This window comes from Cebus imitator, unplaced genomic scaffold (genome assembly GCF_001604975.1).
Source record: "Cebus imitator isolate Cc_AM_T3 unplaced genomic scaffold, Cebus_imitator-1.0 Scaffold125, whole genome shotgun sequence".
NCBI lineage: Eukaryota > Metazoa > Chordata > Mammalia > Primates > Cebidae > Cebus > Cebus imitator.
This window is the reverse complement of record NW_016107440.1, coordinates 3,627,214-3,653,763: the sequence shown is the minus strand read 5'-3', so window position 1 is coordinate 3,653,763 and position 26,550 is coordinate 3,627,214. Positions and strand designations below refer to the sequence as shown.

Sequence of the window (26,550 nt, the reverse complement as noted above, 5' to 3'; positions counted from 1 at the left end):
CTGAAGACAGACTTGGCCTTCTTTATAATTCTGCCAAGCCTAAGCCTAAGGAGATTGCACCAGGACATGGCATTATGGGTGGCCAGGTTAAAGGCCATAGACCTGACCTGTCACCTACATGACTTCGGGTCTTGCCTGGGCCTCTGATACGTGTCTTCACTGATGATTGTGGAGCTCTTAGCATCTTCCTCTGACCCTTGGCTTTGACAGTCAAATGGCTGAATGTCTGTCCCATCGGGATTGATGACTTACCAGAATGAGCAACTGGCTGTCACCACCCTGATTTATGATCCTCACCAGCAGAGTTTCCTGCAGAACCAAAGCTGTCCAGGCCTGCAGACCTGCCTTCCCACATGATGTGATGTCCCATATCCCCAGCTAGGATGACACGTGAACCTCTGATTAGACTGCTCTTTCCCCACCCTGCCTCATACCTCATCCCTCTTCCACCAGGTACTCATTCCCCCATATCAAGCCAGACTTTGCTGTCACGGAAATCCTGTCCCTGGCCTCCTTCCTAGGCCCAGACTTCTAGGTCGCCAATTTCCCCGACAGATCTGCCTGGACCCCGGACCTGCCTCACCCTGCTCAAGTTTGTCACTTGGCTGCTCTTGCCTCACCTCTGACCTTTGCCCTCTGGCAGATCACCCTGGAATGGGATAGTTCTTAGAATCAGCACTCAGGACCCACCAACCTCTGTGCTCCTGCAGGCATACTAAGATTCCACCATGAAGCACAATATACATTTGGAGAAAAACTTCACTCATCAAGAAATAACCAACACCCATATCCACTAAACAAAAATCTAACACCAAAGGGAAAATGCTTTTGTGAAATAGACTGATTGCCAAATGAACAGGGTTTGTGAAAAATCACAACTATTACATAAGACTTTTTAGTTCATAAGCTGCATAATATCAGATCATCACACTGGCAAAGCAGGGCCTGTAAGGCTGTTAGGATGATCTGGAAATTGCTTTATTATTGAATATTACAATGATATTTGCCAACATGGAATATTTTGCTTGTGTGTGCATTCAAATAAAATTTCCAGCCACCATTGTTTATAGCCTAAATATATTAATATCTCCACATAACAAATTCCAAAGAGGACAAATGAAATATTTAAATGAGCAAGGTTTGTGGACCTACTGAATACTGCATTTTATCTTTATGTTCTTCTTTATCACCCACAGGCATTAAAAAAAAAAATCAAAACTGATAACGTCAAAAGACGAGAAAGGCTAAACTCAGAGAAATAAAGAAACCATAAATCAGGAAAACTTTGGAGCTGCTGGAAAGACACTTTAATTTTGTAGACAAAAGACTGCATTAAGGAGGAATAATGCAATAATCAAAGGTGAACGGATCGCTATTGTCTAGCGTCTTCCTCTGTGGGAATTTTCCCACCCCTGACAGCTGTAAGGGGGGCATGGGCGCCGAATGTGGCTGTGCCTTCATTCTCTCACCCTTTTTCTCCCCAGCCCCTCCTCTCCTCCATCAATAAATGTCTGCAATCATATTCTTGAGCTCCTGTGTGATTTCAAGGTTCATCTCTTCCATGCAGCTCAAACACTAATTATCCCAGCTGTAATTAGTAAGATAATTAAATACTGGCTCACTCATCACTCTACCTTGGGTCGGGTTGTGATTCTCCCAGAAGACCTTGAGCAGTTCCTCAAAACTGATGTGTTCTGGCTGGTACACAACTCGGACGACTTCTGCATGGCCAGTTTTTTCTTGGAAGAAACAGAATGTACAACCGAAATTTACCGACAACATCAATTTATTGCAAGTTATTTGTTCACAAAAAAACCAAAACACAAAAGCTGCAACTCTTCCCTCTGAATAAAGAATGGAAGCATGATTAGACTTTAGCTACCCGTCTCGCTCAAGGCTCTGTCATTGGTTCTTTTTCCAAAAAGCATACAGTCCTCCTCTAGTGAGCTTGCTGCGATGATGATTTTGACACTGTGCTCTAATAAATTGTTTTAAGTTCATGAAAAAGCAAATGCGGGCTTTCAGGCTTCTATGCTCACTCTTAGGGAATCTTATGGATCCACCCTGATACAGCGTCCAAGATTTGAAACTCTGCAAAGGGAAAGAGCCAGTTTATTTTTATCATCACTCCATGCTATATGTAGTGAGCTCAGCTGCACCGCACTGAGATGGTGCCAGTGAGAGAAACCTGGAAAAAACAGGCTGATCACTCATTCACATGAGATCAGTGAGTTAATGAAGGGACATACTTGCTGTGCTGTTAACAGTGGGAAAAGGGTCAGATTTAAATACCCAGTAGGGTGGTAAGTGTTTTCTCAGCCTAATTCGTCTCTGTAGTAAACAATGATTGTGGCATATGTCTCCGTGCAGGATCCTCTGTAAGTAGGCCTGTTCTCAGTGGTGGTCCTGAGGGTTTGGTGGATCACGGGTGGGTATTTGGAGTACTGCTTGTTCCTATGGAATCCATGTCCTTCCTTATTTTACAGTCTTAGAACATGGCAAATAAAAGATCCCTCCATACTAAGATCGCTTGGCTATATAAATTTGGTTTCTGTTTTCAGTCACCATATGTGTAGTAAAGAACTTGGCCAGCCAGGTGCAGCGGCTCATGCCTGTAATTCCAGCACTTTGGGAGGCCAAGGTGGGTGGATCACCTGAGGTCAGGAGTTCGAGACCAGCCTGGCCAACCTGGTGAAACCCTGTCTCTACTAAACAAAAAATTAGCCAGGCATGGTGGCAAATGCCTATAATCCCAGCTACTTGAGAGGCTGAGGCAGGAGAATCACTTGAACCCGAGAGTCGGAAGTTGCAGTGAGCTGAGATTGTACCATTGCACTGCAGCCTGGGCAACAAGAGTGAAACTCCGTCTCAACAACAACAACAAAAAAGAATTTGGCCTTGCCCAAAGAGAGGTCTGGCCCTTAGTCCTCAGCTTCTGGAATATAATCTTTATCATACTTAGTGCTGGGCACACTGGGTCTCAGGATGGAACAAACTATATCCAATTGTCTTAGGGTGAGAGTTGGTCATGCTACAAAGACCAACCACATGAATTAGGACAGAGGCTTTGGATCATGTGGTATCAGAACACCTGAACACCGAGTTCAACCATGTAGGCAATCAATCAATCAATCAATCATGCCTACACAATGGAGTCACAATGAAAACTCTGGACACTGAAGCTCAGGCAAGCGTCTCTGGTTGGCAGTATTTTGCATATTGTTACACATAAATACCAAGAAGTCAGCACATCCTGACTGCAGGAGAGAAGAGAACAGAAGCATTTGGAGCCCTTCCAGCCTCCACCTGATGCCTCTCTTTAGCTGATTGTGAGCTGCATCCTTTCCCTACAAGACACTGTAACCATGCGTATAACAGCATTCAGTGGGTGCTGCAAGTCCTCCTAGCAAATTATAGAACATGAAGGTGGTTTTGAATCTACAAAACTGTCTTCCAATACATTGGTTATCTCACTAATTCTCACAACTGTCCAATGGTGCAGGTAGGAAAAGTAGGAATCCCCATTTTACAAACTGAAAAACTATTACACAAATAAGTTGGATATGCCCAAGGTCACACAGCTCGTGAATTTCTGGGCCCTAACCTGAAAAAAGAAAACATTCCTTCTGACTTCTGGTCCAGGGCTCTATCCAATACATCAGTGGAAAGAGCACAAGGTGAACATATGGAACATGAATCCAGAAAATAAATCTATTCATTGTCTTTAATTTGATCGTTTTGTTAGTATTTAAATTTCCTTCTGATTGTAGAAACAATATTTACAGATGATACTGAAGCTTAGAAAATGTGAGGAAGTATAAAAAAGAAAATACAGGCCAGGCACAGTGACTCACACTTATAATCCCAGCACTTTGGGAGGCCGCGGCAGGTGGGTCGCCTGTGGTCGGGAGTTCAAGACCAGCCTGGCCAAAACAGTGAAATCTCATGTCCACTAAAAATACACTGCATTCATTATAGCATGTTTTCTTTCCTCTCTTACCAATATATTGGGAACATTTCCCCATGTCACTAAAACTTTTAGAAAACACCATTTAAAATGAATACCTAACTCTCCATCAGATGATTGTCCAGCTACTAATTCAATCATTCCTTGTCATCGGACAATTAGACTAAAACATATTTTTATCCATAAATGTCGATATTTTTCCAAGCTTCTGAGGCTGCCTCAAGCCTTATTTATATAAGCGGAATTTCTAAATCAATGTTTCTAAACATTTTAAAATTTCTTGGTGTCTAGTTCCAAACTGCTTTTCAGTGAGGTTGACCCAGTTTTATCTTCCCATTGGCATCATTTTTGAGGGCCAGTCTCAGTCACCATTACAATGTTTTTAATCCTTAGCAATTCATAGCTGGAAGACAGTACTCTGTGGTTTTATTTAGGATGAATGTAATTATTAGTGAGGGAAAAATACATTTCATGGTTATTAGCAATTTTAATTTCTTCTTTGCTCTAATTGGCATCATGTCCTTTTTATACTGGTTATTAATTATTATATTAATATTTTATTAATTGGCTAGTCCATATAATTTTAATTCAAATACTATAGTCATTCAAGTTAGCATCCAAACAAACTTTACACTAAAAGATATTTAAAAAATGACAGTGGAGAATTTGGGAAGAAGATGCAATAAGTACAATAAACATATGATTGTAAAACCACTTTTGCTCTAGTTTAACATATTACTTTGTAATTTGAAATGTTTAAATAAGTAATTGAACTATATAAGCATTAAAACTCTCCGAATATTAAAAATGGTAATGTTATCAACATGACAGATATATTTGGCATGAAAAATGTTGAAACCACACTAAAATATAAGCAAAAGATGTAAACAGGCAATTCACATAGGAAGAAATACATGTAAAATGAGACATGCAAAATACCAACATTTTTAGTGATCAAAATGAAAGTAAATAAATGCATATTAAAACATTAACATATTATCTCTTATTTATTACATTTAATGTAACTGCTTAGAAGCATCTTAGTGCTGTTGAGGATACAATGAAATGGTGCCCTTACTTGGCTAGAGACAGGGTAAAATCACTAAATCTGTTTTGAAAGCCCATGGGCATACGTAGCAAGAGCCACAAAGATGCTCATTCACTTTGATTAAGTGATCCAGGAAATCCATCTCAAAGGTATAGGCTCAAATAATAGAACAGACACATACATGCACAAAAAATTTACTCTATCATTATTACAACAGTAGAATACTGTAAGAAATACACAAGCCAAACAAAGGGAAACAAATATGCTATACTCATAAGATGAAGTTTCATAGAACCATTAAAATACCACACGCTTCACTATCCTACACATAGTGAAAGCTGTTACTTTCCTATTTGGTGAACAACAACAATATGGTAGCCATTTATCTACCTGATACCATTTAGTGCCCATAATTTTTTCCCTATTTTGATAAAATACACATAACATAAAACTTACCATCATAATAATTTTTAGGTGTACAGTTCAATAGTATTAAGTACATTCACAATATTGTGCAATCATCGCTATCATCCATCTCCATAACTCTTTTCATCTTGCAAAAGTGATATTCTGTACCCGTTAAACTAACCATTCTCCATCCCCCTGGACCCTGGCAACTCCTTTCTACTTTCTTGTCTCTATGGAGTTGACTTCTCTAGGGACCTCCTACAAGTGGCAATATACAGTATTTCTCTTTTTGTGACTGTCTTATTTAACTTGGCATAATGTCCTCAAGTTTTACCTATGTTGTAGCATGTGTCTGAATTTTCCTCCTCTTTAGGGCTGAACAATATTCCATTGTGTGTATTTTGTGTTTATCCATTTATCCATCAATGAACACTTGGACTGTCTCTACCTTTTTGCCACTGCAAATAATGCTGCTGTGAACGCGGGCATACAAACATTGCTCACAATGATTTTGCAAGAGAGGTATGGTCCCCATTAAACAGATGAGGGGATCGAGGTTTCCCTACAAGTTTTTTCACACAACACTGAACAGTAAGGAAGTAGGAGGATTCAGTCATAAGCCAACCAGGTTTCAACTAGAGATGAAGCTCAACCTCCCACTATGACCTGAGCTTCTGAATGGAGAACCCTGAAGCCACAAAGTGATGACAAGTCTCACAAAGGCTGTGGCCCAGATAAGAAACCACAGCTGTGCTGTAATTGACACTGAGGCTCTCAAGAATATTTTATGGGATTAGGCTCTTATTTCATGACAGCAATATAGGGTCAGGAAAGATTTCCACTCGCCAGCAAACACTTTCAGATATAATCTGCCACTGACATTATTTGTGGAAAGGTTTAAAGAAGCTTGGTTGTTTAAAAGAAACTACTACCATTCAAATTCAAGATTCATTTGCCTTGACAAACAGCACAGCAATGCCCCTGCCAAACTCACCTTTAAGTTTCTTTACTTTATTTCTCTAAAGTAAAAGAACCTGTGTAAAAATACACAGTGCAAATGATCAAAAGGATTAAGGGACTCAGAACCACTTACAGAAATGCCCACACTTTACAGGAACCAGCCAACGTGCTAGGCTAATTTCATTCCAGAGACCAATCTGCAAATACTTTCTTGTGCTTCCAGAGATAAAAGGCCATATTTTAAAAATACTTCAAGCTGTGTCTTCACATAACATCGTGCAAATAGCATGATAGATGTGATGTGCAAACATGCTTGTTAACAACTCACAGCAGCATTAGAGGGGCTTTAACATTGTTGTTCAAAAATATTTTGAAAGAAAAAATAAAAAAGATGACATGCTCTCTAAGCATCTCCCTCTACTGCCTTACCCCACAGCCCCAGAGGAAGATGAAGGAATGCAGAGGGGTCGATTAAAGGCAGCCATTCCTTCCGAGATGAAGCATCCAATCTAAGAAGAGACATAGAGCATGACCTGGGGCCAGGAAAAGCAGGCATTCTGGTCATCTAGCTACATGGAAGCTACGTCATCCATGGAACCAGGTGCCTTTAAAGAGAACCCCAAGGTAAGTCAACCAATGCTTACAGTCCTCCTGCACAACTTCCTACCCACGGAGAAAATGTCACCTTTGATTCTTCCAGGGTAGGGTAATTAGATTTTGCTTCTGCTGGGCTGTTGGGACAAGAACAAGAGAGCAGGAAGCTGGCCCACCCAGTAGATGAGAACAGGAGAGAGCGCCGGTGAGCTGTGGTGAGATGCCAGCAGGTAGTGATGACGAGCCAGATAGTCGGGGCTGGCCTCCTGGCTCTGACACTGGGCAGCTGCATGACCTTGGCAGGGTCTGGGACAGGAAGCAAAGCTGGTCCATACCACAGATCCCTGGCACATGAGCCATGCCTTTCCTCAGGACCCATACCCATGCTGGGGGGCCTTTATCCACCTAACCACTCTATGTACAGTTTCTTCACCTGAAAACTGGGAATTAGTGCCTGACACATGGGCCATAAGTCTGTACATCTTATTCTTAGTTGTATTATCATAATTATTCTCTAATCAGCCATGATGACATGGGGGAAAGACCGGAATAGAAGTCACAAGAAGTAGCTTAAACCATCGTTCGATCATGTAGTTTAATATCTTTTTGATTGTGATCCTGGGTGTCCTACTTTTTTAGATGGGAATAAAATATCTCTGGGACAAAATAAAGATGAAATGAGGTCATCTGTGGGAAAGTATCTGGAAAGGGGGAAGCTCTCCATACACAAACATAAGTTTCTATTATTATTGTTATTAACCTTTTGTGTTTCCTTGCAAAGAATGCCTGCCCCGTCAGGACTTAACTCTAGGAGAAAACACTTGATATAAGAAGACCTCCTTCTAATCAAACTAAATTTTATCTCTGTAAGTGTCTTAACTCCAATTCATTCTTTCATTCACTGTAGAAGTCTCAGTTGTGTACACTGCTGGTCTGGGGAATGAGCTTCCTCTGTGGGAGACTGTAGCTCAGCCTTCATCCACATTCCAGAAAGGCCCAGCTTCTCACTCTTTTGATGAAGTGGCAAAAAGGAAAAATCGCATTTCTTAAATGCGATTACCCAGTTTAGAATCAGAAGCTTTCTAACCCTTATTTCTTTTCTAGTTTCTTATTAAGCCAGGTTTAATGAGTAAGTATTTAATCCAGACAGAAAGACACCTCTGGAAGTAGGGCTCCAGGAGCAGGAGCAGGGGCTGGAATCTTGCCTCCCTGGACAGGCTATTTCCCATGGCGCCCTGTCAATGATTTCCTCAGACAAGAATCTTTGTCCACCAGAGTCCATGAACCTGGGAGAGGGCAGAGGCACCAGGGCTGAGCTAGAGGAGAGGCTCCCACTGCTGCCTGGGCTGCAGATCCAGTGCACAAGGCCACGTCTCCGGGGTGTACCAAATGACCCCAGGCCGGGACAGGCTGCCAGCCATCGTGAAACTAGCATGTGTGCAAGTCAGACTGGAGTTGAGAATGACACCCCAAGTTCTCCACAGAAATACTGGCACTTTCCCAGCAGGGAGGCAGGTCTCATGTAGAGGAGATTTAGGAGAGAGGCCGAGCAGAGCCATCTGCACCAAGAGCAGCTCGAGCCTGCGTGGGGTCCCAGGGAGGGCTCATCTAGATGAACCAGAGAGGCCTCGCAGGGTGACCGGGCCAGCAGCCCAGACCCACATGTGGATACCCAGGTCCCTGTGTGAGAAGGAAAGAGTAAGAGTGAGAGCAGAGCCTGTGCCTTCTGGAGATGCTTGGTGGGGAGAAGGAGGAAAAAATGAGAGAGGCAGTGCAGTGTGATGGGTCCCCCAGCAGCTTCCTTAAATGTGTGTCTACTGCTTGAGCCCTGAAGGCCAAGTAGAGCCAAGGCCATGGTGCCCAGCTGAGGAGCAGGCATTCCTGAGAGCCCAATGCCCCAGAACATATATCTGAGAACCTAGCAAGACTAGCAGTCTCATGGCCCAAACACAGTAGGCAAAGAGCGAAGAAATTAGCTTAAAGGCAGTTTAGAGATGGGAATAGCACAGATCTCTAGAGCCGTCCTGCCCCCAGCAGTGCCCAGCATGTAAATCCTAATAAACTCATCTATCGCCAAGTTGGACTTGCCCAAGACATTCTTTGGTCTCTCGGCTCCCTCCAAAGTTGGGGGAAGGTTTTTCTATTCAATCCAGGTTTTTCTCATGCCAGAGACAGAAATGAGGCCCACAGCCTCTCAGTCCCAATGCTCAGGGCTCCAGGACTCTCTGTGCTGCCATGGGGAGAGTTAGGGGAGGACGCACACCTGGTGCCCCAGAAAACTGCATAGCCCAGTGGGTGCCCCTCTTATGTGAACAGGGCTCTGCTGTAACCTGCAGTGCAATGAGAGCCCTGTGCAAAGAGGTCAGTCACACTGTTCCACACGTCCCCACCAGCCATGGACCACCACATTGCAGTCAGCAGAGTGCCTGCCCAGACAGATGGCCAGCACCACCCAGATCAAAGGGGCATGGAGTGGAGTGCTCAAGAACTCGGCTTGGGAGCCAGAGTGCCCGAGTTGGCATCCTGGTCCCTTAGCAGCTGTGTGACCTTGGCAAAGCTTCTTCCTCTATGGGCTTTAACTTCCTTGCCGGCAAAATGGGGACGCTGATGGCACTCACCTCAGGGGACTGTCATGATGATTAGCTCAAAACTCCACAAGACACAGTCGAACAGTCTGGGCCAGCACAGGCAGAACAACTCGGTCAGTATCACCTTTCTTCATGGCAGCATTGCTAGTATCATTTGACTGCTACTATAATTTATTTCCCAATGTCCTAGATCAAGGAATCTATGTATACGAGTTTCCCAAAATGATTCTTTTTTAAGGTTGTTATTTATTTATTTATTTATTTATTTATTTGAGACAGAGTTTCACTCTGTTGCCCAGGCTGGAGTGCAATGGCGCAATCTCAGTTCACTGCAACCTCTGCTTCCTGGGTTCAAGAGATTCCCCTGCCTCAGCCTCCCAAATAGCTGGGATTACAGGCGTGAACCACTACATGCAGCTAATTTTTGTATTTTTAGTAAAGATGGGGTTTCATCATGTTGGCCAGGCTGGTCTCAAACTCCTGACCTCAGATGATCATCCCACCTCGGCCTCTTGAAGTGCTGGGATTATAGGTGTGAGCCACCGCGCCCAGCCCAAGGTGATTCTTAACAGTAAGGATGGGTTGTGAACCACTGGTCTAGAGCCCTGCAGATCACTGAGTAGCCAGCTCTCAGCCTGTGCCCTCCTGTGTCCCAGCACCTGCTGTGCCAGTCATCAGGAGACACATGGGAGGCCCAGAAAGCAAGGAGGAAGAGAGGTAGGAAGTTAGGGTAAGGAAAGGGAGGAGGGATGAGAGGCAAAGGGAGGAAAGAGGAGGGGAGAGAGGAAACAGGAAAGGAACCCTTTACCGAGACCTGCAGTACAGCTGAGAAGGTGGCGAGGGAACAGGGACATGTCAGACCTTTCTTTGCCATCCAGGGGACAATTCCCTAGTAAGAGTCAGCATAGTGCTATCCACTACCTTACAGCACTCATTAAACATCATGCATTGTTCCAAGCTCTTGATGTGTATGGATGAAGTTTACCCTTGTAAAAACCCTGAAGAGGCAATGGTATTATTCCCATTTTTGGAGAAGGAAACTAAGACACAGAAAAGTAGAAAAACTTGTCCAAAATCATCCAAATATCAAGTGGGGGAGGTTGAACTGGGGCCCAGGCTAAGATGCTAGGGATGCAGACATCCTGGAGTAGAGCATCGGTGGGCGCTGAGCAGTCACGCCGAGCAGTCACATACACGCTGGGACATCAGATCCACACGGGGAAGGCGGCCACAGTGGATGACTCGTGGGGCGGGGAGGACATCCTGAGCAAGAGCAGGAATCCAAATGGAAGCAGTAGGAACAGGGAACTCATCCTCGCTGCTGCAGAGCCACGAAATGGCTCAAGAGCTCACCTGCGCACCCGGCTACCATGGGAGCTGCTTAGCTGGTGTGCCATAGGGATGGAGCAGCCCTGCTGCAATCCCATAGGGACAGGAACCTCAGACTCTGCCTTTAGACAGTGCCCTGTGCCCTGCAAAGCCTCTGGATACACAGACTCACGTCAGGACCGCAGCCACCGTTGGCCATCGGCTGAATGTTCCTATGTCCATTTTACCAACAGGAAAGCCAAGGTTCAGAGCTCATGAGGGACTGAGACAATCCCAAGCCAGACGCCCATGGGCCCTCCCCCTGCTGCTTCTCCACACCTGTCATCTCTATCCCCTTCCCTGGGGTCTGACCACTAGGACCCTCCATCACTGGTGTGGCCGCAATCTGGTTTCCCCCACCCTCCCCACGCCAGGCTAACCCCTCAAGCCCACGACCAGCTCCTGCTCTCCCCAGCCTATAGGGCTACCCCGCCTCCCACAGTCCAAGCCCTCTCTGCCCTCAGGGTCACTCGAGCTCCTGCTGTCCCTAGCCTGGAGGGCCCCCAGGTACCCACAGTGCAAGCTCTGCCTGCTCTCAGGGTCCCCTTGAATCCTGCTTCCTCCACGAGGCTTCTCTGAGCTATGGTCCCCAGGAAGAGGTGCTGTTCAGGGAGAGGGCCCAGCCAGTGCAATTCTCTGGGACTGACTTTGTCAGAGAAGGATTCCTCCACTGGAGTTCCCCACAGGGTGGCTGTGAAAAGGAACGATGGTGGAAGGAGCAGGCAGAGTTCAGCAATGGCACAGAGAGGAGATGCAAAAAGTGGTGTTTCCCTCCACACCTGGACCTGCCGCCCCCGTCTTACTCCACTTGGGATCAGTCCCATGCGGTACCACACGTGAGTGCTCAGGGCTTACAACTGTGTGTTTAGTGACAGTGGCTCTCCTCTGTAGCCCCCAGGACTGGGCATGTGATGTGACATTAATAAAGACGTGCGGGCCGGAGAAGCTCTTGTGGGGATCTGCCCACCACTTACTCAGCTGTCCTCTGGATGGGGCATCTGTATGGACCCCAGCACCACCCACCTGCCGATGACCAGTCCCTAGATGGAATCCCACACACACGCTCTGCTCCAACCCTCTGTCCCTAACCACCGAATTCTATAGAAACGTCACTATACATCCTAATATGGACATGGCTACTATGCAAAGAAAGGTATTAGACACAGCTAATGCAACTGTAATACTTAGCTGCATGAGCCAACACTGTTGCATTAATAAATACTGATCAAACGCCTGCTAAGCTCCATGCATAGTGCTGAGCATTGAGGATTGCTCGTGTCACGGTGACTCATGTCACGACGGCGACAGCAAACCACCCTTGTGCCATGGAAATTGCCTAGAGTCCGAGTCCAGGTAAGAAACTGCTCTTTAAAATAAAAAGACTTGACTTAGTTTATTTATCCTGTAAGAAAGATGGAGGGGAGAGGGAGACACAGTAATTTTTTTTTTCATTAAATAATAACCATTCTTCAACTCTTCTCATCCTTTCCCTGCCAACCAGACTTATCCAAAACATTAAGCCAAATCAAACAGCACACAAAAAGATCCAGGTGTTTGAAGGGAGAAAGGGGCGAGGGTGGGTGAATAATACCTCCCCTTTCCCCATACGAGATTCAAAACATTACTTTTTTCTTGCTAATTAACTACAAAGAGGTAAGATGTCAGCTCAGTTTCATCTCCAGCTCCTGCGGATAGAAAATGTGATTTCCAACAATGTACTCATTATAAAAAAAAATCCTAATACATCAAAATTGGATGCCCTGTGGAGTTCATTATAGGATTTGAGGAGTGTCTATACTGTCATTTTATCTTGGCTTTTTTTTTCTTTTGTCTCATCCGTCACTTAAAGTGTCCGACGAGAAACATAAGCTTTAAAAAGCGTCCTATTGATTGAAAGTAGAAAAAAATACTGCTGCAGCAATTGTGAATTTTTTTTGTTGGCCCGCCATGGGGAGACATCATGGAGAATTTGCAATCCTCTGGTGTATATTTTATACAGATATATCCTTCAAAGATTATGCTCTCAGAGGAATGCTAAAAACACAGCTTAGTACTTGATCAAGAAAAGTCCTCAAGAAAGCAGTCAACTGCAACTATAAATTATTTGTGCACTGGATGTTTCTAACTAGTACAAAGATAACCAGTAGGTAGAAGTAGGTAACTAGGATAGGAGTGAGCCACTCCCTACTTTCTGTATCCAACCTGCTGATGACAGAGGTTGTTCTTCACACCCAGTGCTAACCCTTTGAGCTGGATTCTCCAGAATAGGAAGGGTATGAAAAAAAGATCCATGTGTTTGGGCTGACTTGTGCCCATTTTCTAGACTGGCACCAAACTCCCACTCTGCCATGAAACAGGCAGGGATTATGAGACATGGGCAAAACCAATCTGTCAAGCATGAACCATGGTACCCTCGCAGCCAAGGAACCAACACAGTTTATTAAGTGGCCTATTAATATTAAAAAGGGTATTGCACACCGAGAAACTATGACTCCTTGATACTACTGAATTATATCACCAAGTTTAAAAAGAGGTCTGTGTGTACCTGCGGTCAGTGGGCTACACAACAAGAGTGGTTCCCAACTCAGCACCTTAGAATCCCTTGTGGAACTTTGAAACAGACTCTCACAACTCCCCATCACCCCACCAATGGAATTCTGATACAGGAGAGCTGGGGCAGACCTGGGCATATGCATTCTCATAAAGCCCCTTGGGTGCTTCTGACACAAAACTGGGAAAGGGAACCATGAACTTGGGCATTTGATATATGTAGCTAAATCATGAAGGAGGAAATGGACAGAAGATCTTTTTTAAATAAAGTCTCAGAATTGTAAGGGACTTGAAAGGTCAACTAGCCAAATGCTATAGTTTAGCCCACTCTGACCTCCAGATGACCATTTCAAGACAGGTCACACTCTACTACTCAAAGTAGTTCATGCCTCTATTGGAATGTCCTCATTGCTAGAAATCCATCCCTTTATTAAGTCAACTTCTGCTTCCTCCTCCTCCCGGTCCAGGCAGTGCCTCTTCGGACCTGCTTACTCCTCCACGATGGCTCTTTAGAAGGCCAAAGGCATGGGGCACTACGGGAAAGTAAATGGCACTGATTTTGGAGTCAGAAGACCTGTATTTGAGAGCATCATCTGCTAGATAAGCCACTTAACTTCTCTTAGCCACAGGCTGTTCATCTACACAATGGGCATACTAATAACTGTCCCATCAATCTTAGAAGATGGTTAAGAGCAATAACAGACATAAAGGGGAAAGCACAAAGCACTTTGGGAGCTTATCAGTGGTAATCAAATCTATGATATTATTACTAGTTCTTCTTACATCTCCATATGCTAATAATGATAATTATCAGTCATGGCATCACAGTGCTTCACTATGAGATGCCAGAACTTTCAAATATTTAGGATCTAGGTTAGTACAAACAGAACGACAGGGACTGCTCTCCAAGCAAAGACAGGTTTCTCTGGGTAAGCTGTCAAGGGTAGGTTTTCCTAAAAGTGTCTGTGTTCCACATCAGAATCATAGACAACTAGAGGAGCCCTACAATCATGATAATAGAAAGGGTCTTTGGAAGCAAGTCCAATGTTTTTCATACTCTTCAAAAACCATTCTAAACTCTCCATGGGATGGATGAGAAAAGGCACTCTATACCATTTGATAGCACAACAGGGTGACTGTAATCAGTAATTTAATTGTACATTTAAAAACAATGAAAAGAAAATAAATGGATTATCTGTAACACAAAGAATAAATGCTTGAGGGGATGGATACACTATTCTCCATGATATGATCTTATACATTACATGCCTGTATCAAAACTTCTCATGTACCCCATAAATACATATACCTACTGTCTTGATACATACAATAATACGCCTATCATCTTATATACTCCATAAATGTACCTACTATGTGCACACAAAAATTAAAAATGAAAAAAGAAATGGCACTCCTATTGAAGCCCACCACTTCAAACACCGTGGCTCAGTGCAACCTCCGCCTCCTGGGTTCAAGTGATTCTTCTGCCTTAGCCTCCTGAGTAGCTGGGATTACAGGCACCCACCACCATACCTGGCTAATTTTTGTATTTTCAGTAGAGATGGGGTTTCACCATATTGACCAGGCTGGTCTCAAACTCTCTTGTGATCCACCCGCCTTGGCCTCCCAAAGTGCTGGGATTACAGGTGTGAGCCACCATGCCTGGGCTAACTAAATTATTAATAATATAGGTACATTTTTAGTATAAATATTTTTGAAAAAAACAGAGCTAAGAACCAGGCCTTCAGATTTGTTCATAACTTAGACCCATGCTGAAATACTGTTGGTGATCTGAGGAAAGCCTTGGCTTTGCCCACCTGGACAGTACCAAAAGTATCAGTTATACCAAAAGTAAATAAATAAATCCAACAACTTTATCTTAAAAGCATGTCAACAAGACAAGCAAATGAGGCTTAATGACTTTGTAACTGACTATGTAAATATCAAATAGAAACTCTTTAGAATATCTGCACAGCAACAAACCAGCTGATTCTATAAATTGAGTCAAACTGTCTACTTCAGGTATTCTCAATAAGGGTAGTGTCATTTCAAGGGAAGAAAAATTGGTTCTTGGGAGACGAAAACATCTTACATATGAGAATGGCTATGGCCTCTGAAGGGCCACAGTACCAGACAGGCATATAGTATATCTGTAGTATTAAAATTTAATGGAAGGAGGCCAAGGGAGACGATTAAGAGAGAAATGCCTAAAGAGGCTGCTTAGGGTGACTATAGTTTTTTAAAGCCCGAAAAACACTTGTCTAATTGATTAAATCAAATATCAGTACAATCAAAATGGTGACCAAACCAACTGTAACTCCAGCCTCACTTTCACTTTTGTATGGGGCTCGTAATATAACATCACCACCACAGGAGGGATTCATTCACTAAGTATTTTATAAACCCTAGCATGAGCACTGAGCACTCTTAGGGATGCAGCCAAAACATGATTAAGACAGGTCCTGACTTCAAAGAGCTCACAGTCCAGGAGGGCAGAGAAACAAGCAAATGGCAACTCCAGGATGAAGGAATTACTGTTAGGAGAAGGGTAGGCTCAGGGTTCAGTGAGGAGCACCTGACCCAGCATGAGAACGCAAGGAAGACTGCAGAGGAAAGGGTGACTCCAGTGCTCTTCATGCTAAGCTCTGCCATAACCCCTTTGACCCCTGGGTCTTCTTAATCTTGGCAACTTCACACCTGTAGGATATCCAGGTCTGAAACAAAAATGGGGAGGCTTCATCTAGACTACATGCCTTTGCCTGCCATTATTTTAACTTCTGTGGGAAACAAGGCCCTGAGCAAAAATTGACTTGACCAAGACACTAATAGCAAGCCTATCACAAGAGAACGACATGTGTCTCAAGGGGCTCTCACGGTAATGAACGCCAGAGCCCCAATTCTGGACTTCAGGTAGCTTGTTCTGTATTATTACAAACTGTGCACTGGACTTTTCCTGACTTGAGATTCATGGTTATTCTTTAAGTGTGGGATGATAATGATAATATCTTAGATTAGTGTAATACTTTTGTAGATCATAAAATGCTTTTGTATGCATTAATTGCCTATTAAGTCTTCATGGGAACTCCATGTATTATGATGTCTGTTGCATATTTCAGATGAGAAAACTAAGCCTCAATGAGGCCAAATCATTTGCTTAACTCAGGTCATTCAGGGCCCAGTAGGTTCAATTCCATAATCTCATGCTTTCTCCCCATAAACATTGGAGCTAATGGTAACTACTAAATGGCTTTCTATAGATGCAGATTCAACTCTAATTTGATTGATATTGGGAATCTTTTAGCCGTGATTAGATCTCTGATAACAGCCAGTAATTAATGTAGGAGCCCCAAGACACGCCCTTAAGAACACACCAAACATTTCAACAATGAAACTGTGCCAAGGTCATTGGCACTGCAGCCAGGATATTTGATTCTGAGTCTTAGCTTCCTTGTTGGCACAGCAGTTATAATAAAAACGCCAAAAAGGTATGCTATAAGGATTACATTATACATGTGTGCACACACACACGTGCACACACACAGGCTTTAACTATTAAGTGTGCTAATAGTTTCTCTACCCATTCTCTCTGTCCCAGTCTGACAAGGCAGGAATTCGACACATGTGAGCCTTCAATCCTGGCTCTAAACCGAGGATAAGAGAAATCCAACGACATGTGCTACACTGAGCCTGCTCTTGGGGAACTCACGCAAGCACTGAAAACACAGAATAGAAAGTGTTAGGTGCCATGGGAGGAGCACAGACATGTGCTTTGGTTTCATGGAGACGGTATATCTAACTGGACATTCGTATTAGTCTGTTTTCATGCTGCTGATAAAGACATACCTGAGACTGGGCAATTTACAAAAGAAAAAGGTTTAATCAGACTTACAGTTCCACATGGCTGGGGAGGCCTCACAATCATGGTGGAAGGCAAGGAGGAGCAAGTCACATCTTACGTGGATGGCGGCAGGCAAAGAGAGGTGTGCTCGCGCAGGGAAACTTCCCTTTTAATAACCATCAGGTCTTGTGAGACTTATTCACTATCATGAGAACAGCACAGAAAAGTCCTGCCCCCATGATTCAATTACCTAGGGAATTCAAGATGAGACATGGGTGGGGACACAGCCTAACCATATCACTGCTGAAAAATGGGAACCATTTAGACACACACAGCTAGGGGTAAGGGTGTTTCAGGTATTGAAACTGACAAGCACCATCATACAGGAGGAAGGCCCTCAAATGGATAGGATGGCTTAGATTAACTGAGCCACACCGTTCCTGCTTGCAGACATGGTGCCCGACACCCACAGCATCAGAACCTCACAGCTCCCTCTGGCATGCCTGCACCATCACGAAGGAGCAGCTTAGTTGCTGGACAGAAACACAATAGTCCTCCTAATAAATATAAAGAGGGCTCAGAAGGTAACTAAAAATGAGCAATTTTTACGACAAAATGCAGGATCCACTGTGTGACACTGAAATCTAAGAGAATATCTGAATGTATCTTGCATGGTTTATCGGAATGGTAACTTCTGCAGAAAACCTTTCCCAAGCAAAGAGACGGGTGAGAGTGTGCCTAACATGAATATACGCATATATGATGTGTCTGTATCTACCATCAGAACTGGCTGGGCTTTCAGGAAAGTCTTTTGGGCCAGGTTTAAGGAAGCTCTTGAAGCTAAGAATGGAATCTTCTTATCTTTCATCTTCAAAAGCAGTCTGCAACACTATGCATTTTCTAAGGGTTACGACTGGTCTCTTAAATTTGGGGGTTTGAGGAGGGAGGTAGAAGGAGGCTAATTACACACAGTCTTTTCTTCAACACAGTATATAGAGGAGAGCTAATGAGAGGTATAAAAGCAATCTGCTTTTTGATGTTTTTGATGGAGAATTCTGAATTCCAGGATAAACAGTACAGATTTGGTTTCGAGAAGGTAAGTTGATAAAAGTAGAAGGTATATTTCCAAGATACTTAGCAGCCCTGTGTGGAACATTTGGTGGTGATAAGGTCTGGAGGTGTACTGATTACAAGGGCATCCCCATTCTTCCTGCTTTATCCTCAGCTCATATCCCCATCACTCACTGATCAGAAAACAGACAAGAAGGTGATGGTATCTTCACACCAAGCACAGTGCCACTATGGCTGCTTTTGTCACAGGGGACTACAGAGACAATAGGGCTGGACACCAAGGGGACAGAGAACGGACATCTGTCCCCCACAATGTCAACTATGCTAGCAAATATGGCTTTGCCGGGTTTGCAAATAACAGAAAACATCTGGATCAATGACTTTTGTAGTTTTTATCTTGGCAAATATCCATTATGGAGGTCAGTATAAATTATATTTCTGGGCGATCAAAATAGCTTATGAAATTATGTTCAAAGTGACTTTCAAAATATAAATTTCAAGCTGCAGATAAATTAGTAATGATTTTTGCACTGTGTTCTCTGTCTTGGCCCTTCTGCAAATTATGGACAATCCTACTTGTCAGGCACTTATTGTAGAGGTTGGTGAGAGAAGAGTGTTTACAAAGCTTGTTGACTTCGTGGATGAATATTTTTGATTAGTACAAATTATAAGTTACTATTCATTAGAAAGGATAAATGAATTATTTCAGCTCCCAATGCATCTCTGCCATACACACACTATTGTACATGGAAAAAGAGTCTGGGAGAACCCACCCTGTTCCCAGCACTGCTATTACACAAAACTACATCCCTCTACCTTCGAAAGAACACTTCAGAGCAGCCTGAAAAACCTGCAAAGTAAGCCCTGTATTTCTTTGTCCCTTTATCTAAAAAGCAAGGGAGAAAATATAATTAGAAATGTGGCTAAGAAGCCGTCACCATTGTGCTTGGTGATAAGCTTCAGATGTTTGGATCCCAGCTTGATAATAGCCTTCGTCTTGATCAGCGCCCCTTTACAATGCAGGCTGCTACTTCACAGACAGGGTGGGGTCAAGGTTTCTGGCACCGAGAATAAAGTAAAATTCCCCACAGAGGCACCACTCCACAGAACCCGGTCATTGTGTAGATTTGATACCATTTTCCCTGTAGCACATGCCAGAAATCGTCTCTGAAAGACCATTTCTTATCGATAGCATTTTTCTAAGGTGTGTTATATATGGTGTGCTGGCTCCTACATTCACTGTACTTGCATTGTTTCGGGATTCTGCTTTTGCAAAATCATACTGGGTAGGTCAGGCATGCTTGTTAGTAAGTACTGCCGCATTGTCAAGGTTGTGCCATCCCAGTGGGTTTATAGATGATTACCTATGAGGGTGGGAACTGGAAAATTATGTTCATATCAGCCTTCTCCATTCATTTTCATTAAATCAATCCTTTTTGATAATTAAGCCAAACTTTGTTATTCAACATTTCCAATGGTGGGGAGAAGTCCAGGAGAGTAGCAGAGAGGGACGGGTGAGAAAGAATGAGAATCAGCATAAACAAAATTAAAGTAAGTAGTTTAGAGCTATAATAATTTATTGGTGATTTTGACAGAAAATGCTTTTTTCTTTGGTAACAAGCAGCTTTACTGACATAAAATTCACATACTACACAATCCACCTATTTAAATATAACCAAAGGTTTTTAGTATATTCACAGTTGGGTTATCATCACTGCAATAAATTTTAAAACACTTATCACTTCCAAAAGAAACTCCATACACTTTAGCTATCATCCCAACCCCACCATCTCCCCTGTTTAAGGTACTGACTAATGTGTCTAACTTCTGTCTCTATAGATTTCCCTATTCTGGACATTTCAAATAAATAGAATCATACACTGTATGGTTTTTTTGTGAATGGATTATTTCATGCAGCACATCTTCAATATCAACCATGTTGTTGCGTGTATTAGTAGTTCATGCTGTTGTATGTGTATACCTTATTTTATTTAACCATTCATACGTTGATGGATGTTAGGATTATTTCCACTTTATGGCTATTATGCATAGTCAAATAACGCTGCTACAAACACTGGTGTACAAGCTTTTGTATGGACACAGGTGGTCATGACTCTTGGGAATATACCTAAGAGTAGAATTGCTGGGTCATACACTAACCCTGTGTTTAGCCTTTTAAGGAACTGCCACACTGGTTTCCAAAGTGATTACACTATCTTCCGTTCACACCAGCAGTGTATGAGGGTTACAAACACTCTTTAAGTTGTCTAGCTTAAGACAATTAGACATCACTGTCAAAAAGGTAACTTTATTAAATAACTCAAGCAGGAAAAAAATCACAATTACAATGTTACAGTCTTTAAAATGAATTATAATGGAAAAGCTATCAAAACTATTGGGGTATAGCAATGGAAATTTATAACTAATTCAATTACATTATTATAAAGGAGCAAAAGGTAAACAACAACAACAACAAAATAACAAGTTAAAAAGAGAACAGAATAATGCAAAGATATTTGGCAGATGGAGCTAAAAGAGGGAAGCAAAAATTAATGAAGCACAAAACTTTCTATAGAAAGCTTAATGAAGCCAAAAGTTGATCAGGAAAAAAAAAAAAAGAGAAAGTCCAAACAAATTATATCACAAGTAAGAGAGGGCCATAACTCCAGAGGCAGTTAAGCTTAAAATGAGAAGAAAAACACTTCCAACAACTTCATGCCAAAAATTTCTTAGAAAAATATAGCTTCCCAAAGTTGGTCCACAAAGAAGAAAAAGCAACGCTAAATTATCTTTAATAACTGTTTTAAGAAATGAATTATAAGTAAGAAAAAATGTTTTCCAAAAGGAAAATATCAGGCCTAATTGTCTTTACAGGTGAATTCAACAGAATATTCAAGAAACAGATTTGTCGCATCTTATGCAAACTGAGTCATAGATACTTGAAATAGTTCCAGAAGCACACTCCGGATTACATCATACATATATATATGTATACACACACACACACACACACACACACACACACACACATTCATGGCCTATATGAGGTCAGTGATGGCATAATAGATGCTAAACATAGCATGGGACTCAAAAGAAGAGGAGCATGGACACTACATTCAGGTGTCAAACATTGCTCAATAGCTCACAAAATATCTTGTGCCTTCTAGTTATCAGTTTCAATCATATGAAACTGTTAAGAGTCAACCATTTTTTAACTACTTAAATGGTAATTTTGTGCATTTCAGCATCGCTAGGCGTGGGGATGCATCAGGGGAAAAAAAGCTTTCGATATAATGGGAGAGTCAGAGATGTAAACCGGTCATACAGAGAAGGGGTGCAGGGGGAAGGGTGTGAGGAGGACACATCGAACTCAAACTCGTGGGGTCAGAAAAGGCTGGCCCAAAGAGGAGATGCCAAAGGGAGTTGTCATCTCTTTGAGGAAGTTGAGTTGTCAAAGGGAATTAGCTTTGATATTGCCGATTTCTTAAAACTCTAAGAATGTGTGTTACTAAAATGAATGTTCATACTCCTCCCTATTTTCACCTCTTAGAAGTGTCTGGAGAGTCAGCTACTTTATATTCATTAACTTCCTTCACAGCGTTATGTTGAGTGGCTACATGGAAGACATGCAATGCATGCTTTAATCATCACCCCACCCATCAAGGTAAGAATTATGTTCCCTACTTTAACTAATGAAGAAACAGAGGCTCCAGCAGATTCACAACATCATGCAGCCATTTAGTAGTAGACCCTGGTAAAAATTATGGTAGGAAACAAGAAAACAACTGCATGATGCCCAGATAATCAATGACCTAAATGACCTTTGTAAAAATAACTGTCACAGGGAAATTTTTTAAAATTCTACCATAAGGCAAAAATCTATTCCAGTTACTCAACATGCTCAACGAGACTAGCAAAACTGCCCTGACTACCACCTGCATAGTGCCAGGAAGACTTAGAGCTCCGAAAAGCTTAAGACCACGCCAGAAGTCAAATTAGTCTGATGGGAATTTAGAGGTGCCTAGGTCCTTGGAAATCAATTTTAAAAGACTGTCTAAAACTTCTGAAGTTCAGTAAAGGGCTGAACTCAAAAATAATAACCATTTATGCACTTTCATCAAGGAGTTACCATGTCATCACAGGGAGGCAGAGCTCTGTCTCTAATCCCTGAAAACCTCACGTCCTAGATTCTCTGGCAGTTAGTATGGCCACATGGTTGAGGTCTCCCAAGAGTGTGAGCAGATATGAAGGGCGCCACAGCTGAGCCAAGGCCTGCAGGCCATAGGTGTGCCCAATCCATGTGTTCTCTGCCCATCTGATGGGCTGGGTGTAGATTTCAATGGGGTCATAGGAGATAGCAGAGCCACAAAATGAAAGTTGTCTGACCCCCTGAATTACCACGTGAGGAAAGCCACCCACCGACCAGGGAAGTATGTTTTTGGTTGTTAAATGAACAAAAAGTCAGCCTGTATATATGTGAGCCACAGCACATTTGCTGGGTCTACTTGTGATGGCAGGTAGTCCAATCCCACAGACAGTGACAGAACCAGGTCAAGAGCAAGTATGCTGCCTGTTGTGCTGTAAAGGGATTTATGGAGCAGATGGTCCAGACTGAGCCCCAAAGGAACTCCAGAACTCCTTCCACTCGGACCAAGTGACAACTGCACCCCTGTTGTTCCCAGCTCTCAAACCCAGGCTCTTCTCAGCCCAGAAGAACCAGCACAAATCATTTCTGTAAATGATGTCTGTAGAATAAATAAATAAATGACTCAAGTGATAATAAAGTGTTTAACAAGATAGTGAGCATCAATGCTACAAGAGATATCAATATACTGGGCAAAATGAAGAGAAAAAATGGAGAGAGGTTTGCAGCTTGCCCATGCTATAATAACAGGTAATACTCCTACAACTCCTTGATAAGTATTTTTATTGCCTATGTAAACAGTTCTTTTTCTTAATTTGTTTTTATTGACAAATAAAAACGGTATATACTTATAATGTACAACATCAACTTTTAAAATACGTATACATTGTGGAATGGCTAAATCAAGATAAAACATATGCAAGACATCACATATTTATTATGAAGAGATCTGAATGCAAAAAGTTGCATGCCAATAAGTAGCCAAAGAACCATAAATTAGATAGCCGTTTATTTTTAAGAAAGATAATAAGCAATTTGATATTGGGTTATTTGAGGCTCTTTGACTTCCAGAAATTATCTTATTTGACTCAAATATCAGTAAAATTTGCCACTTACACTATCTACTTTATACAGAGAAAAAGCAAGAGGACTGTATTGGAACCAGACCCAGTGAAACACACTTTGTAAATGGGAGTAGGAAATATTAGAAGTTGGAAATACGGAATAGAACTAGAAGAGATTTTAGAAAGTTTCTTCCTCAATCTCCTAATTTTAGAAATACGGAAAGAGGCACAAAGAGGCTGAGTGACCTTTCCAAGAGAACACAGCAGTGAGAAAAAGTAGAGTAGCTCCAGGGTTACCAGCTCCTAGACCTGTGTTCTTTGGCTCTGATCATATAGAAGGAAGATCAGATTTAACCTCAGAAAAATATGTGGACATGAACTTTCATTAGCTAAATTATTATAAGGAGAAAAATATATGAGACTTAGAATTAGTACTGTCTTAAGTTTGCCAGGATAAATTTTATATGAATAATGTCATTGAGCTTCAAAATTATTAAGGACATTTTTAAAACCCATCCTAATTCCTTCCACTATAATCCACTGCTGTTATTATAAAAATCTAGGTCTCAAGTAATGAAGTATATACTTTCTTATTTAGAAAAGCTAACAGATTATTTATAATTATCTTAATAGTAATATACATTCAATTATACAGAGAAAAAATCAAATCCATTTAATTCTAGGTTTCTTAACCCTGAAGGATATTTCCTCCAGATTTCACCAGCTGATACAATTCACATGAAAAAAAGATCCTTCCTTTATTACTTAAAGGGAGCTGTAAATCATATGTAGACCTCAGGGAGGAGGGGACAAAGTAGGGGAGGGAGGAAGGATTCATTTGCTTATTAGTTTTTCCATAAAAAGTTCAGAATAACAAGCAGATCTAAATCTGCCCCCACAACTGAAGCCTCATATCAGTTGCTCCTGAAACATTAAAGACTTCTCTTACAAACTGCAATCAACTTAACTTTCTGTTGTCTTGCAGACACGCATGCTGCTCCAATTGATGAGATGTTATTAATAAAGAACGAGATGGCGACAAATTAAAGCAAGCCCTGCTTAATCACATTAATCCAGAGCAAGTCAAAGGCTTCAATTTTCGAAATAATTTTGGGCTTAATGCCTTGGAGATGGGCAGACTGCTCCATTGAGGCAGCAGCTGGTCCAATTTAAGCTGCATTGTGAGGCCGGAATTGTCAGGTCCTTACAGAAACAAGTAAGCCTGACAGTTTTCAGGATGCAACCAAAACTGCTGAGACAAAGGAAATTGCAAGAAATTCAAAGGGCCCTGTAACAATTACAAGGCAGCCCACTGTTGGGTGGATTATATATGATTAACCAACCCTTGCTGGGTGGCGTGCACTTACTGCCACCATGTGCTCGGCCACTGAGCCCCAAACAGCTGCTATAAGAGGCATAGTCACAGAGCCACTACTGTGGACTGCTGATTAGAGAAAAGTAACCTGTCTATAAAGAAACAGAGTGGCCACCATGGTGGAGATCACCCTACATGTGTCATCTGTTTCCCCCGCAGGAAGGGCAGCTGCAGTGACCACCAGGAAGCCCAGACACGGAGGGAGAGGCCTGCCCAGGCACCAGTGTATACATACCAGCCAGTGCTGCAGCGACAGAAGGGACTTAAACCCCCAGTACCAGAGGAAAGGTTTTCAGCAGCGGGATATCGCTTTTCATGAGCAATTATCTTAACAATTTTCTATGCAACAAAACGAGAAAAGTAGGTTAAAAACAAACAAATGAGTTCCAGATTGTGGGTCAAGAGACCTCATTTCCAGTCCCAGATGTGCAGCTCTTGGTCTGTGTGATGTTGAGGAATCCACCTTAATCTCTGGGCCCTGCTTTCTTCATGAATTGTACTGAGGTTTCCTGTTTTGCGTCACACAGCTTGTAAGTGACAGAGTTGACCAACTGCAAGTTTCCCACGGCATCTCCTTGTATTTACACATTTCCTAATCCATTGGGAGACGCCATTGTGTAGTGGTAAAGGGTGCAGACTCAGGTTTCAATCCTAGTTCCACCTCTTGCTATTTACTATGACTATTCTAATTACCTCAAGAAGAATCTGAGAAAGAGAACTGGACTCTCCACTACTTACTTCACCAATGTACAATGAAGAAGCTGTAAGGAGGAAATGCTTTTTGTGCTTTCATTTGTTTGACAACTCCAATTCTTTAAAATTCCCATGTGTCAGATAAGAAAATACAGCTAGCAAAACAGTAAAATCATACTGTTAACCCTTACACAAGGCTTGAACTAAGGAAATAAAACACGGGGAGTCATAAAAGACCCAGATAACTGTAAGCTCTTCTGCTTAGAGAGCTGTCCCCTAAGATTTCCGAAACGTCAAACTTGATGGTCTGCAATTATCTGCGAGTCAATGGGATGAAAACATGTTCTGTTTTCTCATTTAAGTGCTGTGGTCATATGTGGTTTTAGTCAGTAACTTTGCTCACATTACTCTTTTTTGGCACATTATGAGAAATTTTCAGAGAAAAAGGACACCTGCAATATAAAAGGCAGCAAATAAGAATTATTCTCATATCTAAACTGAAAAAAATTATGCATTTGCATGTAATGCCCTTGATTAATTCCAATATTAATATCAAATATAGTCCTTGGAAGCCAACCAATAAGCAGTGGTCCAAATAATATGAACTTAATTGAGCTAAATAACTTCATTGAGTTTTAAAGCAACTCCAAAGAAGACAGATGAATGGCTGGCTGGCTGGCTGGTTGGTTGGTTGGTTGGTTGGTTGGTTGGTTGAATGGGTGGGTGGATGGATGGTTGGTTGGTTGAATGGGTGGGTGTATGGATAGTTGGTTGGTAGAATCGTTGAGTGGATGGATGGATGGATGGATGGATGATGGGTGGATGGGTGGATGGATGGTTGGATGAGTGGATGGATAGATAGCTGAATAGATGATGTAGGAT

The 26,550-nt window shown here is 42.3% G+C and overlaps 1 protein-coding gene across 6 annotated transcripts in view; it reads right to left on the bottom strand.

Annotated features, from left to right (window-relative positions):
• The window catches only part of MSRA (methionine sulfoxide reductase A), a 373,388-nt gene that overhangs the window by 125,951 nt on the left and 220,887 nt on the right, over positions 1–26,550 (bottom strand). For 5 of the 6 annotated variants that reach the window (XM_017540446.2, XM_017540447.2, XM_017540449.2 and 2 more), the window contains one exon: positions 1,635–1,739. The exons of the other annotated variant lie outside the window; for it this stretch is intronic. In XM_017540446.2, coding sequence (XP_017395935.1) covers positions 1,635–1,739 — 105 coding nt within the window. The remainder of the gene's footprint in view (positions 1–1,634; positions 1,740–26,550) is intronic. 6 annotated transcript variants of the gene reach the window in all.